Source organism: Oncorhynchus clarkii, chromosome 9 (assembly GCF_045791955.1).
Source record: "Oncorhynchus clarkii lewisi isolate Uvic-CL-2024 chromosome 9, UVic_Ocla_1.0, whole genome shotgun sequence".
In the NCBI taxonomy this organism is placed as follows: domain Eukaryota; kingdom Metazoa; phylum Chordata; class Actinopteri; order Salmoniformes; family Salmonidae; genus Oncorhynchus; species Oncorhynchus clarkii.
The window spans coordinates 44003746-44024111 of NC_092155.1; the positions used below are offsets into that span (position 1 = coordinate 44003746).

At 45.0% G+C, this 20366-nt stretch overlaps 1 protein-coding gene across 1 annotated transcript in view; it reads right to left on the reverse strand.

Moving 5' to 3' along the window:
- The window catches only part of LOC139416370 (protein RCC2 homolog), a 29389-nt gene that overhangs the window by 4788 nt on the left and 4235 nt on the right, over positions 1-20366 (reverse strand). Inside the window, exons 2-7 of the mRNA XM_071164912.1 lie at positions 14628-15073; positions 14314-14407; positions 13933-14076; positions 12334-12554; positions 10515-10629; positions 559-725 (exon numbers count right to left, since the gene is read on the reverse strand). Of these exons, the coding sequence (XP_071021013.1) occupies positions 559-725; positions 10515-10629; positions 12334-12554; positions 13933-14076; positions 14314-14407; positions 14628-15053 (1167 nt within the window). The 5' untranslated portion in view covers positions 15054-15073. The remainder of the gene's footprint in view (positions 1-558; positions 726-10514; positions 10630-12333; positions 12555-13932; positions 14077-14313; positions 14408-14627; positions 15074-20366) is intronic.

Below are 20366 nucleotides of genomic sequence, written 5' to 3' on the forward strand. Positions count from 1 at the left end.
GTATCTAATTGTTTAGTAGCAGCTCGGGAGAGACGAAGGTTGAAAGTCATGCGTCCTCCGATACACAACCCAACCAAGCCGCACTGCTTCTTAACACAGCGCGCATCCAACCCGGAAGCCAGCCGCACCAATGTGTCGGAGGAAACACTGGCAACCTTGGTTAGCGCGCACTGCGCCCGTTCCGCCACAGGAGTCGCTGGTGCGCGATGAGACAAGGATATCCCTACCGGCCAAACCCTCCCTAACCCGGACGACGCTATGCCAATTGTGCGTCAGAGCCTGGGCGCGAACCAGAGTCTCTGGTGGCACAGCTGGCGCTGCAGTACAGCGCCCTTAACCACTGCGCCACCCGGGAGGCTCTAAAATGCACATTTCTGGCTCAAGGTGTATTTGTGGCAGTAGGTATCAGAGTCCGTATTCATAAAAGCGCCTCAGGAGTAGGAGTGTTGATCTAGGATCAAGTTCCCCATGTACATGTCCTTTTATTCATTATGATCTAAGAAGGCCAAACTGATCGTTCTCCAAGACTGAATACGCGTCCTGGTCTTCCCTCCTCACCGTGTGATTGCCTCCGCAGGCGACGTCTCGGACCACCACGTTAGGTACAGGCGTCACCTGGCCGTCCTTACTCTTCTCGATGAAGATGGCCACGCGGCGTGCAATGGTCTCACAGTCAAACTCGATGCGCTGGGCGCGGGCAATGAACTTGCCGTCAGAGTTGTGTCCTGTGACCCAAAACAAAAATAAGTGTGTAACAGTACTCTTCTTGCGTTGGTAAAGCTATGTATATCGAGGATGCAGACCCTGCTTTAAAACAGTCACTAAATATTCTAGTCAGACTATACTCCATGAGAATTAGAGTGAAAAGTGGTTGATCAATCCCCTTAGCCCTCATAGGTAAACATGCCTGTTACATGTTAAGTACACTCAGTGACTTTAAAACATCCAAGTAATAAAATAAACAACCATAAGAGACTTTATCATATCCGTCACATTACCATCCTGCAACCTCTAATCACGGTCACAATGATGTAAAAGCAAAACAAATAAAATATGTCAACACCATTGTCCCTCTATTCACTTATTTAACCTTCAAGAGCTAACTTTCTGCTGATTCATCATCTCAATCAGTCTTGACACAGGTTTAAATAGCCTTCCTGCCCTTGACCTAATACGACCCCGACTACCTTCAACTGCATAAGGGGTAACAGTGTTGTGTACTGTTGCAATAGTGGGTTCGTCAACACAGTCAATACGTAACTGATCAGGTAAGGAATGGTCTGCGTTTGGTAGGTCAGTACGGATATCGTAAGCAGACTGGTCAATTAGCTCACTCACTACACTGTTACGGTCTCGGTCAGATTCTTGAAGACTCTCTGATCGAGGCAGACCTTCCAGCTGCAGTATATCATCCACAGAATCCAAAGGTGGAATATACTGAGCATCCAAGGATCGCACATCACCCTCCAGGCTTGTGTCACCTGTTCCTTCAGAAGGCACCTCCGACACCCACACTCTTGTTCTGTACTCAGCATCATCATCCACTGCAGTGTCCCTGGCAGCTGAGACCACAAGGCTGTCATTCATGTCCTCAGACTCTGTTAATTAGTTCCCTCATCAACGGCAGCATGGGGAAGAGGAAGAAAGTTGACTGGCATTATCAGGTTGCGGTGTACCGTCTTCTCCTGTCCAGTGGAGCTGTTCTGAATCTTAAAAGTGTGACTGTCAGCATTCAATTCAGTGACAAGGTAGACAGTATCCTCCCAACGATCAGCGAGCTTCCGCTTTCCTCGCTCCCCCTTGTTAGCCAGCAATACTTGATCCCCAATCTCCACTGGTGCTCCTCTGACTCTGCTGTCATAAAGGTCATCATGCCTCTTCAACTGCTTCGCTGCAGATGCCTATGCTGTATTCATGGCTTCTTTCAGATCTCTCCTCAAAGACTGAACAAACTGGTCATAGAAGACAACTTCTGGGTTCTCTATGACAGAGACAGATGTCAACAGGCAGTCTTGGCGTCCTCCCAAACATTGGCAGGAAAGGGGCAAAGCCTGTGGTCTCGTGTATTGTACAATTGTACGCAAACGTGAGGGACTTCAGCGCCTGAGGCCATCTGTGCTTTGCTCTCGTCGGCAGGGCCCGGATCATGTTTCCCAACGTCCTATTCATCCTTTCGCAGTAACCGTTCCCCATTGGATGGTACGACGTGGTGTGAGACTTCTGAACACCTGCAACACTCAACAGTTCGGCTATTAAAGCGCTCTCAAAGGCTTCTTGATCTGAGTGTATACGGTGAGGCATCCAGTAGACACAGAAATAGTTGTTCCACAACTGATGAGCTACTGACTTAGCAGACTGGATCGGACACAAGAAGGCATGAGCCAATTTGGTAAAGTGGTCAGTAACAACGAGCACATCCAAGGACTTGTTTGAAGAATCTTCTGAAGACCAGAAGTCTGCACACTAGTTCAAGAGGCTCAGTTGTTATTATGCTCTCAAGAGGAGCTCTTGCTTCCGGATCAGGAGTCTTGCTCACGACGCATCTCCTGCAGCACTTCACATAAGCTTTTACCACCCTCTCCAGGCCATGCCAGAAGAACCTCTGTCTTGTCAGGTAGACTGTTCTCTGTTGGCCACCTTCATCATGGACACCCTTCAACACCATTGTGTTCATGGAGGCTGGAACCACATACAGATACGTTTTCCTCATTGTAACCACATTCTTCGAAACACGATACAGTACACCCATCTTCATGGTCAACTTGTCCCAACTTCTGAGAAGACACAAAACCTCAACACTCATGGGCACGCTCCCTCCGGGATGGTCTTCTCCCCCTCTCCACAAAGAAGTTGACTCTGCTGATCACATTGTCATCACGTTGCTTACTCATCAGTAGGTCGTGTGGCAGAACATCGACATCGATCTGCTCTGATGGCATAACAGCCTGTGTAAGCTGTGGCAATAACCGTGCATGTGAGCCCACTTCACCCACCCAGCACCTGTGTGAATGAAGAACAGCTGCAACTTCATGTCTTGATAAAGCACCAGATGGGGGGTCAACAGTAGCCAGACAGCTAATGACCACTTCGTTGGAGTCAGAGGCTTTGTCAAACACATCTTGCACTCTGTGCGTACAGCGTTAGCTTCAGCTAGTAAGGTCTCGTAGGGGACCCTTGTCAGGCGATGGAGTGCACTGGGTCGTACGAAGGGCTCTCTGCTCAAAGCATCTGCAACAACATTTATGGATGTACTTGATGTCAAGCTCGTACGGTGCCAGCTTGGCGACCCATCTCTGTTCACAAGCATCAAGCTTTGGTCAGAATGTATGTCAAGGGATTATTATCCGTCCATACCGTGAACTGCTGTCCCCGTAGCCAGTGGTGGAACTTGTCACATATAGCCCATTTCATGGCAAAGAACTCGAGCCTGTGCACAGGATACCTCAACTGCGCATAACTGCGCATTACTGAGGGACTTGCTCGCAAAGGCTATAGGTCTCGCTGTAGCTCCCTGTTCCTGCACCTGGGACAGCACAGCACCTAAGCCATTGCTGGACGCATCTACTGAGAGTAGAAAGGGTTTGTCGAAGTTGGGGTGGGCCAACAAAACCTGGTTCAGTAAGGCTTGCTTTAGCTGGAATAAGGCCTGTCTGCATTCTGTTGTCCAGTCGGCAGCCGTCCACTTCCTGACAGGTGAGCGTCGCTTCTTTTTCCAGCGTGGAGCCTTGTGTCCAGTAGTCAATCCAAAGATCCCAAGGAATGACCTCAATTTCTTCTGAGATGGAATGTCAGTGCCATCTTCCATCAGATCAGCTTCTGTTACTCCTGTAATGGCCTTCACCTTCTCAGGGTCTGTAGCTACACCATTCGCACTAATGATATAACCCAGAAACTTCACAGACCTCTGCAGAAAGTTACACTTTTTTGGCGCCAACTTCAGGTTGTTTATTTTTATTTATTTTACCTTTATTTAACCAGGCAAGTCAGTTAAGAACAAATTCTTATTTTCAATGACGGCCTAGGAACAGTGGGTTAACTGCCTGTTCAGGGGCAGAACGACAGATCTGTACCTTGTCAGCTCGGGGGTTTGAACTTGCAACCTTCCGGTTACTAGTCCAACGCTCTAACCACTAGGCTACCATGCCGTCTTGAGACGCTCAAAAATCATTTCCATGGCGCTGTATAGCCAGATCTTCAGTGACATTGTCAAGGTAACACAGCAGACTAAGAAAGTTCTGATCCCCAAAGATGTTTAGCATCATCCTCATAAAGGTTGCAGGACTATTACCTAACCCCTGTGGCATACGATTGTATTCGTACAATTCAAATGGCGATGTAAAAGCTGTGAATCTCCGGTCATCTTCATGCACTTCCACATTGTAGTAGCCAGAGGTAAGGTCCATTGTCGAGAAAAAGGCATTTCCACCTAAAGCAGCCAGCACGTCATTCTGGTGAGGGAGTGGGTGGGCGTCTTTGATGGCACGAGCATTGAGCAAACGAAAATCAGTACAGAGTCTCAGGTCTCCAGACTTCTTCCATACAAGGACAAGGGGAGAGGCGAACTCACTACTAGACTTCCTTATGATTTCACGTTCTTCCATCTCATTCAATGCTTGTTTGAGCTTCTCATAATGATTTGGTGAAAGGCGTCAGTAGGGCATCCGAAAGGGTTTCTCATCACTCAGTTGAATGCGGTGAAGACATCCGGAAGCTTTTCCACAATCCAACTTGTGCCTGGAAAGAAATGCGCTGGTTCTCAGCTATGAGCTGGATGAGTTTCTTCTTACCAGCAGGAGACACTTGACAGGAGTCGACATCAATATCAGTCAAACCTAAGTCACGTAAGACCTCAGGATCGCTTGAACTGTCAGGTCCGTCAGTATCGTGAAGTTGGCTGGAACCGTCATCAGTCAGTGTCAAGTCATCTTGGCAGTCAGGGAGAATATCAGCCATTCTCTGCACTTGCTGCTGTAAAGCTGCTGATGAATCATCATTCACACACGAACAGTCAAAGTCCTCTAGAGCCATGCAAGGAAAGACATCGGCTAGAGTGGCGTTTCGTCTCAAAGTCACTGTCTTCTGAAAAGGGTTTATCACTCTAACAGGGAGCCACCCATTCCCCCGCAATAGAGCTACTGTCCTCCCTACCAGTATTGACCTTGGTGTTGACCTTGAACTGCTGGGCTCAATGAGAACAGCACTGCCCGCTGATAGAGTCTGAGTGTTTTGTAGTCTGCCCCAGACTAAGTGCTCCTGCATAGGCTCTAGAGTCACAGCCCCTTTTAGTCTCACAGTTCCAACTTTGTCAGGTACTTCACTGTCTCTCCATCTCTCCACATTAGCCATCATATCGATTAGCTTGCTCTCCTCACCCCGTCACACACAGGAGTATAAACACTCTTCCAGAGATCTCCATCCGTCTTCAGGTGGCGAATCAAGTGCTTTAGAAGATTGCTGCCCAAGATGAGGTCATCACTCTGGCCTTCAACCACCAGTGTAGGCACGGCAACTCTACATCCTTACACCTCCATCTCCAGCTCACATACTCCCAAAGGCCTCGTCTTCAACCCACCACAACCAACCAAGACTACCTCTGTAGGACTCAATGATGGACTTTTCAACACTCCTCCTGCATGCAACAGTTCAGGTAAGACCCTAGAGCTCAAGGTACAAGCCATGGATCCACTGTCAAGCATAGCTCTCACTTCTACTTCCCCTCCTATTAACACCTTGGCATAGAATAAATCATCATATGGGGAAAGTCTCTGTGTGTTCTGCATTATGATACTCTTCTCAGTCTCCATTTCGTCACAAACACTTTTATATACAGACTCCAAATCAACAGCTCTCACCGATGGGGACTCTACAAAAGGCCCAACACTCTCCCCTTCTACATGCAGGCCTACTAGTTTTCCAGGAGCTGAGCAGTAGTTACTGTAGGGACTCCACCAGCTGTGCTCAGAGCTGCGGCCTTGGGGCACTGAGAGCGTGCGTGGCCAGCTACATGACAAAGAAAGCAGAGGTGATTGGCCCTGCAGTGAAAGTAAGTATCATGTCCAGCATCCCTGCACACGTTACATGACCCATTAGACTTCAATTTGCTCCTATTCCCTTTTTGGAACTTACGGTCAGACTGTTGTGGCCTCTGCTCCAGCACACGCTCCAGCATTGCAAGGATACGTTCCATCGGCTCAGCTGAGCCCTGAATAGTCTGGGCTGGGTAAGGCAACGCATTAGGTACTTCCATGTGGGGCCTCACAGCAGGCATGGTGATTGGCAAGACAGCACCAACTTCCTGCTTCATTGTTGCGATGGCTGGGGTCACCTTAGATAAGTGAGAGTACCTCCTGTATTCATTCAACCTCTCATGAACATCTGCAGCGGTCCACTGCTGAAATGGCTTGCACTTAAAGATAAGCGACAGTTCAGCGTTAGGGCAATGTCTGATGAACATGACTGTGAGCTCACGAGATGGGTCTTCAACACTTTTTTTCTGTCTCTTTAGACAATCTTCAGCAACCTCCATAGCCCTGTTCAGTCTGAGCCAATATTCAAATGGTTGTTCATCAGTCAGAGGTAATGTGGCATAAAAGTCTGCGAGGGGCATGCTTGAAAAAGCAGTGTCACTAAAATGTTGTTTCAGTATGTCAAAGATGGGACTCGGGCCTTTAGATAAATCAACGGAGGGATTGCTGCGTATGCCCACTTTAACAACATTGCGGGCCCTTCCCATAAGCTTACCCATAACCTCAACTGCTTGGTCCATCACAGACACGCCCCTCTTACGCATGTAAACCATGACCATATCCTCCCACTCATCTACTGTGCACTTTTCAGAGCCATCCCCCCAAAAGTACACCGGTTCCCTGATATCAGACTTCAATACCAGGTTCAGGCCTGACACATCCATAACCCTAGAGCTGCATACACTCCCCATAACATTGTCCCCAACATGTCCAACGATTGCCTTTGACTCCAAACAGGAGGCAATGTTCTCCCCAATGGAATGACCAATCTGCTGTACTATGTCTGCTATGAAATCCATGGAGACCTCCCCACTCCCTCTATTTGGCAAAACTCTATCACACACATCCTTGGGCGTTTCCATGGGTAAACTATCATCAATTCTCCCAAAAACCTCCAGTTTAGGCATAGGTGTAGAAGCAAATGGAATTTTGGCTGAACCCCTACCAACAGATGGTGACAGATTAAATGACAGGAACCCCCTACCAACACCTTCCATCTTAACAATGGGAAATCAACACACTAATTAAAATGTAAATAGCAAAAAATTATATATATTTTCAACCTCACTTCAAAATCTAACCTATATCTAGTACACTGGTAAAACTCACCCGACTTATTTCAGATATACGTTAGAATTGCAAATAAACAAGTAACACAAAAGTTATATCGTTTATCTGTGAAGAGAGTCTCAGCCAGAGAAATCACCAAATTCGATAATAAAACGTTGCAGTAACGCCCTCTTGTGGCGAAATGCGATATCGCCATAAACTGCACCAGCGACGTCTTATCTGATTCTTCAACGACAACCATGGCGAAGTTCTGAGATGGAAATCCAGCGACGGATGGTCACGGCACCACTGTAACAGTACTCTTCTTGCGTTGTGTACAATCAATCATCGACACGAGCTCCAATTTGTAGCACCAGTCATGGAGCTTTATTTTGATAGACACAGCACAAAATTGCACGTCATGCAATGCACAGCTCACCATCCAACTCTGCACGTACCGCACGCTGCTTTGGTGCTTGTTCACTGGGCAATGTAGTTAACAAAATAATATAACAATTACAATATAATATTTTGAACAATGTACCTGATAAAAACAGCACAAAATTGCACGTCATGCAATGCACAGCTCACCATCCAACTCTGCACGTGCCGCACTGTACAAAATATACGAACCCCCCCCCAGACACAGTAAGTTGCTAGCTAGTATTAGCTGGAATTCTCTACAACAAAATGCATAACAAATATGCACCAAAAAACGCTGCATCTTATGTGTGATATAACATTTACAAACAAATTGATATACAGTGGGGAGAACAAGTATTTGATAACCTGCAAAATCGGCAGTGTTTCCTACTTACAAAGCATGTAGAGGTCTGTAATTTTAACATAGGTACACTTCAACGGTGAGAGACGGAATCTAAAACAAAAATCCCAAAAATCACATTGTATGATTTTTAAGTAATTAATTAGCAATTTATTGCATGACATAAGTATTTGATACATCAGAAAAGCAGAACTTAATATTTGGTACAGAAACCTTTGTTTGCAATTACAGAGCTCATATGTTTCCTGTAGTTCTTGACCAGGTTTGCACACACTGCAGCAGGGATTTTGGCCCACTCCTCCATACAGACCTTCTCCAGATCCTTCAGGTTTCGGGGCTGTCGCTGGGCAATACGGACATTCAGCTCCCTCCAAAGATTTTCTATTGGGTTCAGGTCTGGAGACTGGCTAGGCCACTCCAGGACCTTGAGATACTTCTTACGGAGCCACTCCTTAGTTGCCCTGGCTGTGTGTTTCAGGTCGTTGTCATGCTGGAAGACCCAGCCACGACCCATCTTCAATGCTCTTACTGAGGGAACTCAACTCCAGCCACTTTAATAATGGGAATTGATGGGAAATGATGTAAATATATCACTAGCCACTTTAAACAATGCTACCTTATATAATGTTACTTACCCTACATTATTCATCTCATATGCATACGTATATACTGTACTCTATACCATCGACTGTATTCTTATGTAATACATGTATCACTAGCCACTTTAACTATGCCACTTTGTTTACATACTCATCTCATATGTATATACTGTACTCGATACCATCTACTGTATCTTGCCTATGCTGCTCTGTACCATCACTCATTCATATATCCTTATGTACATATTCTTTATCCCCTTACACTGTGTACAAGACAGTAGTTTTGGAATTGTTAGTTAGATTACTTGTTGGTTATTACTGCACTGTCGGAACTAGAAGCACAAGCATTTCGCTACACTCGCATTAACATCTGCTAACCATGTGTATGTGACAAATAAAATTTGATTTGATTTGATAGGTTGTTGGCCAAGATCTCGCGATACATGGCCCCATCCATCCTCCCCTCAATACGGTGCAGTCGTCCTGTCCCCTTTGCAGAAAAGCATCCCCGAAGAATGATATTTCCACCTCCATGCTTCACGGTTGGGATGGTGTTCTTGGGGTTGTACACATCCGTCTTCTTCCTCCAAACACAGCGAGTGATGAGACAAAAAAAGCTCTATTTTTGTCTCATCAGACTACATGACCTTCTCCCATTCCTCCTCTGGATCATCCAGATGGTCATTGGCAAACTTCAGACGGGCCTGGACATGCGCTGGCTTGAGCAGGGGGACCTTGCGTGCGCTGCAGGATTTTAATCCATGACGGTGTAGTGTGTTACGAATGGTTTTCTTTGAGACTGTGGTCCCAGCTCTCTTCAGGTCATTGACCAGGTCCTGCCGTGTAGTTCTGGGCTGATCCCTCAACTTCCTCATGATCATTGATGCCCCACAGGTGAGATCTTGCATGGAGCCCCAGACCGAAGGTGATTGAACGTCATCTTGAACTTCTTCCATTTTCTAATAATTGCGGCAACAGTTGTTGCCTTCTCACCAAGCTGCTTGCCTATTTTCCTGTAGCCCATCCCAGCCTTGTGCAGGTCTACAATTTTATCCCTGATGTCCTTACACAGCTCTCTGGTCTTGGCCATTATGGAGAGGTTGGAGTCTGTTTGATTGAGTGTGAGGACAGATGTCTTATATACAGGTAACGAGTTCAAACAGGTGCAGTTAACACAGGTAATGAGTGGAGAACAGGAGGGCTTCTTAAAGAAAAACTAACAGTTCTGTGAGAGCCGGAATTCTTACTGGTTGGTAGGTGATCAAATACTTATGTCATGTAATAAAATGCAAATTAATTACTTAAAAATCATGCAATGTGATTTTCTGGATTTTCTCTCACAGTTGAAGTATACCTATGATAAACATTACAGACCTCTACATGCTTTGTAAGTAGGAAAACCTGCAAAAAAATGGCAGTGTATCAAATACTTGTTCTCCCCACTGTAAATTGTACATTTAAATCATCACTTGGGAGTATAAAAAACACTTTCGACATACAGTGCTTTGTAACCAACAACTTTCCGCTGGTTTGGTGCTTGTTCACTGGGACGATTCTAACTGAAACATCCTCCATCGTAAGCAAGCTACGCAAACCAGCCAATAAGATGCCATGTTGAGTAGGTGAAGGCAAGACAAAACTAAAACCAAAAACCCATTGGCTTAACAATAAAGTGGCAAGGGGAATCACCAATATAACCCTGTTACAAGTGCAACGCCAGTGTTAGATCTAGAATGATTTTTGAAGGGGTCATTGTGACTCTTCAAATGTGTCATTGGAGAAACCTTTTTTAGAAGTTTAAATCTGTCCAGTCCTGCTCGTTAGTTGCATACATACCTAGCTGGCCATACTCTGGGCAACCGAACGAGAAGAGGTTTCCTTTGCAGTCCACCACCATGCTGAACTCTGCCCCACACGCCACCTTGACCAAGGGCTGTCCATTGTACTGGATCTGAGAGGGGAAAGGAGAAGCTTTCATAAGCACAGGCTCAGCATGTGGCCATATTTTAATCCTATAATAAATCAGCCACAATAATTAGTCTGATGAATAATGAGGTTGATGTTGCTTCCAGTGCATGCATTATAAAATTGGCTGAAATAGTACTCACACACAACTATTTCATGTTTCTAAACGATTACTTTATTCAGATGAAGGGTACTGCTATGGGATCCCCTATGGCTCCTAACTATGCTAATTTGTATGTGGGTTACATGGAGAAACAGTCAATTCTCAATCTCAAAAATGTTTTCTTGCCTAACATAATTATTTGGAAACGGTACATTGATGATATTTTTGTTCTATGGAGGGGTGATGCAAAACAGCTCCAGGCGTTCCATGCTTTTCTTAACTCTCGTTCTGAGCACCTGAGATTTACTATGCAATCTGACACACATCAAATCAGTTTCCTTGATCTTCTGATTTTGTGTGAGGATAATGTTCTATACACTGATCTTTATAGGTAGTTGTCACCAGCTTCCATTGAAAAACAGTTTCCTTTTAGCCAATTCTGTCAAATCAAAAGAATTTGCAAAAAACAATCGGATTGACCGAAATATTGCTGAGACGCAAAGAAAATTCAAGGAGAGGGGGTACAAAAATGGTCAGATTAATACTGCCATTGAGAAAATCCTAAATAAAGACATGATCTCTTTCAAGGACAGTCTCCCAAAAATAAGCATTCTTGTGTTCTTACTACCCGCTATTCAAAGTGCTCTGAGCAAATTAAGGGAATCGTTCACAAACATTGGCACATTCTAAGATCCGATGACAGTATCAGTCATGTGTTTTCCGACCCTCCCTTGGTCGTATTCTCGCGGGGAAGAAATCTCAGAGATCAATTGGTAAACTCTGATTTACTGCCACAATATATCCCTACACAACATCTATTTGTGCCTCTACCAGATGGAAACTACAAGTGTAGTGGCTGCACTCAATGCAATGGCACTTACAAATGTAGATCCTTCAAACAACCCCAAACAGGGAAACAAATCAAAGGTGTGCTTACGTGCTCCACTAAGACAGTTATTTATCTTTTCATTTGTCCTTGTGGTAAAAAGTATGTGGGTAAAACGATGTGTGAATTAAAACTACGAAGCATCGTAGCACCAGTAGGTGCAAAAATTCGACGTACCCAGTTGCGGCCCACTTTTCGGAAGCGAACCACTCGATTTCGGCCCTACTTTATATCGGCATCGAACATGTCACCCTCCCTACGAGAGGGGGTGACGTCGACAATTTATTGTTAAAACGAGAGGCTGCCTGGATCTTTCATTTAAAAGACACTTTCTCCCTTCAGTCTCAACGTAGACTTTGATCTGAAGCCATTGTGATTTTGCTATTCATTGTACATGTTTGTAGGCCTATGTAGCCAAATTGAATCTATGATCGTATGCTCTCCATTTATGTTCTTTATGTTTATATGTTCTACTTATATCTGTAAATGAACCAATGATATCAAGCCACACCCGGCCATGATTACAGACACTTGTGTGTGTCCTTTGACACTATATAAACTAGTGACCGCAGTGTTTGTCATTATACCCTGATGAAGACAGCTTGTCTGTCGAAACGTTGGTTATTAGGTCATTCAATTATTGCATCTGAGCTCCTAGAGTGTGCGGCTCTCCTTTCTTTTTCAAGGTTTATGTTGCTTACCAGGGCTGGACTGAGGACTGCATCTGTTTGGTTGCCCTGGCCCAGCTGGCTCAGTTTGTTCTCTCCAAACGAGTAGGCGGTGCCACCCTCTGTCAATGCCAGGGTGTGGTTGCGACCACAGGCTGCAGCCACCACCACTTCGTCTGCGAGGGCCTCAATCAGTTTTGGGGCCTCCAGGCGTTTGGTGTCCCCGTGACCCAGCTGACCCTTTTCATTTCGACCTGATAGAGGGAGAAATAAATCAATATTGACGATTTCTTCTGGACTCAGCTAGAATGATTACATCTATGAGACATATACACTACGTTCAAAAGTATGGGGTCACTTAGAAATGTCCTTGTTTTTTAAAGAAAAGCACATTTTTTTGTCCATTACATTAACATCAAATTGATCATAAATACAGTGTAGACATTGTTAATGTTGTAAATGACTATTGTAGCTGGAAAGGCTGATTTTTTTATGGAATATCTACATAGGAATACAGATGCCCATTATCAGCAAGCATCACTCCTGTGTTCCAATGGCACGTTGTGTTAGCTAATCCAGGTTCATCATTTTAAAAGGCTAATTGATCATTAGAAAAAATAATACTGTCCTTCTTTAGACTAGTTGAGTATCTGGAGCATCAGCATGTGTGTTTGATTACAGGCTCAAAATGGCCAGAAACAAAGAACTTTCTTCTGAAACTCGTCAGTCTATTCTTGTTATGAGAAATGAAAGCTATTACATGTGAGAAATTGAAAAGAAACGGAAGATCTCGTACAACGCTGTGTACTACGCCCTTCACAGAAGCAGAACACCCGCAAAACACCAGTCTCAAAGTCAACAGTGAAGAGGCAACTCCGGGATACTGGCCTTCTAGGCAGAGTTCCTCTGTCCAGTGCCTGTGTTCTTTGCCCATCTTAATCTTACATTTTTATTGGCCAGTCTGAGATATGGCTTTTTCTTTGCAATTCTGCCTAGAAGGCCAGCATCCTGGAGTCACCTCTTCACTGTCGCCTCTCAAACTAGACACTCTAAAGTACTTGTCTTCTTGCTCAGTTGTGCACTGGGGCCTCCCACTCTTTCTATTCTGGTTAGAGCCAGCTTGCACTGTTCTGTGAAGGGCGTAGTACACAGCATTGTACGAGATCTTCAGTTTCTTAGCAATTTCTCGCATGGAATAGCCTTTATTTCTCAGGACAAGAATAGACTGACGAGTTTCATAAGAAAGTCATTTGTTTCTGGCCATTTTGAGCCTGTAATCGAACCCTGATGCTGATGCTCCAGATACTCAACTAGTTTAAAAAAGACAGTTTAATTGCTTATTAAAACTTGGATTACCTAACACAACGTGCCATTGGAACACAAGAGTGATTGTTGCTGATAATGGGCCTCTGTATGCCGATGTAGATCGTCCATTAAAAATCAGCCGTTTCCAGCTACAATAGTCATTCACAATGTCTACACTGTATTTCTGATCAATTTGAGTTTCTTCTAAATGGACAAAAAAATAGCTTTTCTTTCAAAAACAAGGACATTTCTAAGTGACCCTAAACTTTTGAACGGTAGTGTATATGCAAGTACAAACTATGAGCTATTACAGTATAGCATTCCTACCCCAGCTCCAGAGCTTGCCCTCAGTGGTGATTAGGAGGCTGTGGGCAGCACAGGGCCCAGACACCACACTGCTGACCTGCACGTCACTCATGCTGCCGTAGCGGTGAGGACCCCACAAGTTCTGGCCTAGGTTCCTGAAGGCTGCTGCGAGACCCCACACACACACCACAATTTTAACGTAAAGTCTGCTGCGATTGTAAATGCACTTTAAAGTCTGATTTGATAAGAAACAGGAACAGTTCAATACTGCAGTCAATTATGAGGATTGCTTCAGTAGAAAGACGGAAAAACTACTTTCAAAGTTGGTAGCACGAGTGCTATTGAGGGACAACCGAATGGAGTATTGCATACAGCAATGTACAGGACTGGGCAGGGTTATACCTTGTGCTTTTGGCACCTCTTTCCTTCCGATGAGATCCCAGTTGGTGGCGCCGAAAATGAGCAGTTGACCTTTGACTTTAGGTAAGTCAAGTTTCTATAGAAATGACAATACAGGGATCAGCTTTATCTTAACGTTTCTCCTGATGTTTTGTTCTTGCACTGCATAAGCACCCTTGTTTTACAAGTGACTAATAACATGTTGTTACATTCTCCATTCACATTAACCACAATTCTATATAGTCACATCACAAACCCCCTCCCTTGATTACCTGAACAATGTTTGACTTAACCCCATGCAGGTCAGGAGGACTTACTACTTTTTCCTTGATATCGTCAGCGACAGTCACTGCTTGAAGGCCTGACTTGGTGATCTTAGGCTTGTGAGCGGCTGCTCGGCCATGGAAACCCATTTCACGAAGCTCCCGACGAACAGTTCTTGTGCTGACTTTGCTTCCAGAGGCTGTTTGGAACTCAGTTGTGAGTGTTGCAACAGAGGATGGTCGATTTGTACGTGCTACATGCTTCAGCACTCGGCGATCCAGTTCTGTGAGCTTGTGTGGCCTACCACTTCGCGGCTGCGCTGTTGTTGCTCCTAGACGTTTCCACTTCACAATAACAGCACTTACAGTTGACCGGGGCAGCTCTAGCAGGGCAGAAATTTGACGAACTGACTTGTTGGAAAGGTGGCATCCTATGACGGTGCCACGTTGAAAGTCACTGAGCTCTTTAGTACGGACCATTCTACTGCCAATGTTTGTCACTGGAGAAAAGTTGGGGCGAAAACAAAACAGGCATGCATTGTGATATCAATACAACCTTAACCAAAGTCTTCTACCTGAACTGCTGACAACGCAATTTGCAATGATCTGGTCCATGTACACAAAAGTTATAAAGCCACCTATCCTAGCCATGATTAACCATAGCTATTACAGACTACAAAGGGAAACCCAGACGCAAGCTGCCCAGTGATGCAAGCCTACCAGACGAGCTAAATGCCTTATATGCTTGCTTCGGGGGCAAGCAACACTGAAGCATGCATGAGAGCACCAGCTGTTCTGGAAGACTGTGTGATAACGCTCTCGGTAGCCAATGTGAGCAAGACCTTAAAACCTGTCAACATTCACAAATCCGTGGGTAGACAGATTACCAGGACATGTACTCAAAGCATGCACGGACCAACTGGCAAGTGTCTTCACTGACATTTTCAACCTCTCCCTGATTGAGTCTAATACCAACATGCTTCAAGCAGACCACCATAGTCCCTGTTCTCAAGGAAGCAAAGGTAACCTGCCTAAATGATTACTGCCCCGTAGCACTCACGTCAGTAGCCATGAAGTGCTTGAAAGGCTGGTCATGGCTCATATCAACAGCATTCTCCCAGATACCCTAGACCCACTCCAATTCGCATACCTCCCCAACAGATGACGCAATCTCAATCGCACTCTACACTGCCCTTTCCCACCTGGACAAAAGGAACACCTACGTGAGAATGCTGTTCATTGACTTCAGCTCAGCGTTCAACACTATAGTGCCCACAAACTGTTTCACTAAGCTAAGGACCCTGGGACTAAACCCCTTTCTCTGCAACCAGGTGGCAAGGGTAGGCAACAACACGTCTGCCACGCTGATCCTCAACAATGGGGCCCCTCAGGAGTGTGTACTTAGTCCCCTCCTGTACTCCCTGTTCAGGACAACAACCTCTCCCTCAATGTGAGCAAGACAAAAGGAGCTGATCGTGGACTACAGGAAAAGGCAGGCCGAACAGGCCCCCCTTAACATGGACAGGGCTGTAGTGGAGCGGGTCGAGAGTTTCAAGTTCCTTGGTATCCAAATCACCAACAAACTATCATAGTCCAAACACACCAAGACAGTCGTTAAGAGGGCACTACAACACCTTTTCCCACTCAGGACACTGAAAAGATTTGGCATGGGTCCCCCGGTCCTCAAAAAGTTCTACAGTTGCACCATCAAGAGTATCCTGACCGGTTACCTGGTATGGCAACTGCTCGGCATCTGACCGTAAGGCGCTACATTACGGATCATCACTGGGGCCAAGCTTCCTGCCATTCAAGAACGACAGATTTTTTTTTACCTTGTTAGCTCAGGGATTCGATTTCGCAACCTTTCGGTTACTGTCCCAACGCTCTAACCACTAGGCTACCTGCCGCCTCAAATTACATCTCAAATCTAATAACAATTACTCCCTTTCCCTCCAATATTTCTGGTACTGAAATAGAACATGTTCCACTGTCTACATCTCCTCCTGACAATGATCACACCTCCTAGTCAGATGTTTCCCCACCAATTTCAATGTACTATTGAGCCTTTTGTGTCCCAGTCTCAGCCTTGTGATTACACTTCCCTCCCTTTTCTCTTGGCCTGAGGACCTCCCTGCCCCCACCTTTTGCTGGATCTGAAACAGGCGTCTTCCCTTCCTCTCCCTGTTCCACAACTCTTGCCATTTGTTTTTAACCACTGCTCTTATTAAACCGCTTGGCTTCTGCTTTACTAATTGACAATTCCATCTCAACATTAGGATGTTTAAGAGCCTGCTTGGTGATAACACCCACCTACCTCCTCCTTCCCCTCTACTTCCACTGGAGCTGGTACACAGAGGAACATCACAAATACCCCCAACCTGTTTCACCCTATACAAGTACTGCAAAACCTCATCATTTGCATCTCGTAGCAGACAGGGTGTATTAAGTTACTCTCATCAGTGCTGCACAGGAGTCAGAGCAGAAGACCACTCCTCCTCCACCCACTCTGCAGCCAACAGTATGGCCAACAACTCCATTGTGCAAACAGATAAATTATCCGTTGCTCTTTTTGTCACTGCCACCTTAAACTCAGTAACACTAAAAGCTGCACCTGTCCTCTCTGCACCTGTCCTCCCATATCTTACCCTCGCAATCAACCCTTGATCAATCACTGGCTGAGGTAGAAACCAAGTTGGGATAGTAGGAAGAGCCACAGAGGGGCAAAAATCCCTCCCAAACAGCCCCATCTCTCTCGCCATACCATTGCCTATCCACCCAAATAATTGTTTCAGATTTCGTTAATGTTCTAGGAGTACATTTTTTGTAGCGTGTGTAACCTTATGTCCTTGTAGATTTACCCAATAGGGAATGTCTTCTTAACTTTAAACAACATCTCTCCCAACTCTACCTGCATCGCTGCCACCGGAAAGGTCTCGAGTGCTCCCCAACATATTCTTAGGGCTTGAAGCTGGATTACATCTAGCTTTTTTAAAAGATGTCTGAGCTGCTGATCCATATGCCATACTTCCATAATCCAGTGATGACTTTAACAGCACTATATATAGCATTTGACACCATTCTATCTGCCCCCCCCCCCCCCCCCCACTCCTGACAAGCAACGCATCACATTCAATATTTTCTTTCCTTTGACAAGTACTCTGTTAATATGCTCTGCCCATGTCACTCGAGTGTCAAACCAGACCCCCAAGAACCTAAACCATCCCACCCTCTCCAGATTCCTTCCATACAAAGACAGTGCCCCATCATCCGCAATTAACGACCTTCCAATATCAGGTCTCACCTGGGAGAATGCATCATCAATCATAATAGAGAACAACAAAAGACTAATGACACTTCCCGGATGTACCATTATCTACCTCATAGCTTTCTGACAGAGCTCCCCACCCTCACTTTATGATCGCCCAAAAAGAAAACACATTATCCAGTTAAAAACCCTTCCTCCAAACTAGAGGTCGACCGATTAATCGGAATGGCCGATTAATTAGGGCCGATTTCAAGTTTTCATAACAATCGGGAATCGGTATTTTTGGGCGCCGATTTTTTATTTTTTTATACCTTTATGGAACTAGGCAAGTCCGTTAAGAACACATTCTTATTTTCAATGACGGCCTAGGAACGGTGGGTTAACTGTCTTGTTCAGGGGCAGAACGACAGATTTTCACCTTGTCAGCTCGGGGGATCCAATCTTGCAACCTTACAGTTAACTAGTCCAACGCAATAACGACCTGCCTCTCTCTCGTTGCACTCCACTACGCGAATGCAGTAAGCCAAGGTAAGTTGCTAGCTAGCATTAAACGTATCTTATAAAAAACAATCAATCATAATCACTAGTTAACTACACATGGTTGATGATATTACTAGATATTATCTAGCGTGTCCTGCGTTGCATATAATCTGACTGAGCATACAAGTATCTGACTGAGAGGTGGTTAGTAGAAGCAGGCGCGTAAACATTCATTCATACAGCACTTTCATGCGTTTTGCCAGCAGCTCTTCGTTGTGTGTCAAGCATTGCGCTGTTTATGACTTCAAGCCTATCAACTCCCGAGATGAGGCTCGTGTAACCGAAGTGAAATGGCTAGCTAGTTAGCACGCGCTAATTGTCGTTGTGTTGCTGGTTCGAGCCCAGGGAGGAGCGAGGAGAGGGACGGAAGCTATACTGTTAGACTGGCAATACTAAAGTGTCTATAAGAACATCCAATAGTTAAAGGTTAATGAAATACAAATGGTATAGAGGGAAATAGTACTATAATTCCTATAATAACTACAACCTAAAACTTCTTACCTGGGAATATTGAAGACTCATGTTAAAAGGAACCACCAGCTTTCATATGTTCTCATGTTCTGAGCAAGGAACTGAAACGTTAGCTTTCTTACATGGCACATATTGCACTTTTACTTTCTTCTCCAACACTTTGTTTTTGCATTATTTAAACCAAATTGAACATATTTCATTATTTACTTGAGGCTAAATTGATTTTATTGATGTATTAAGTTAAAATAAGTGTTTCATTCATTATTGTTGTAATTGTCATTATAACAAATAAATAGAAAAATTGTCTGATTAATCGGTATCGGCTTTTTTGGTCCTCCAATAATCGGTATCGCCGTTGAAAAATCATAATCGGTCCACCTCTACTCCAACCCCCATGTTATCCAGCTTGATGAGTAGGCCTTCCTTCCACATCATAAGCCTTTTCTACATCAAAGACAACGGCTACCACCACCTCCTTATTGCCTGTGCCTTCCGTATGACTGACTCAAGGCACAGTACAGGATCCTGCCTTTCCTGAACCCACTTTGATCTGGTGACATTAGTCTTCTACACTCCAGAAAGTAAGTCAGCATTTCCCATTTCCATAAGTTTAAATACATGAGATGTCAACGTTATCGGCCTACAGCTTATTAAAAGGGCTAGTTGGGTCTTTCCCTGGTTTCCGTAGCGGCACCACTACAGCCTGCTTACAACTTCCAGGCAGTTTCTCCTCCTGCCACACCTTATTGTAAAGGCCCAATACTTTCTTCATTGCAGTGTCGCGGAGATGAGCCATCATGATGTAACACATCTCATCCTTCCCAGGAGATGTTACCCCAGCTTTAGCTAAAGCTTTCTTCATCCCAGCCAACGGAAAAGGGCCATTCAATGAATCCCCCCCCACCACCATCTCTCTCTGATCCAGGACCGCAGGATGTTCTCCTCCGACGCTGCTGTCAGATTATTTTAGTAATGCACCTTAAAATGCCTGGGCTAACATATCTGCCTTCTCCATATCTCCCCACAGCACAGGGAGATCCCAATCCCATCTGACCCCACTCATCCTCTTAATCATCCCCCATAGGAGTGGTCCTGCCTATGTATACAGAACACGGCACCAACACTTCCTCTTAGCTGTCCTAATGATCCTCCTTACTACTGTTTGTGCTTGTTTATACTGAATCAGGTGCTGGTGATTATGGGACCATTTCAACATTCTGAAAGCCCTGTTCCTACTCTTCCCTGCTTCTCTACACTCCTCAGTCCACCAGGGGACTGCGTTACTCTTTCTCCCCCCTGTACCCATAGGAATCGCCTGCCTTGTCGCTCCTACTGCTGCTCCTCTTACTGCATCATTAACTCTTTCTGTATCTGAATTGAGATCGACCTTAGACAGCGCCTGTTTACTCAACTCCTGAAACTAAGCCCACTCTGCTTTCCCAAATCTCCATCCCCTCAATCCATTTCCTACTCCAAAAAACCTCCCAATTACATCTGCCTGCCATTGAACTTGAGAT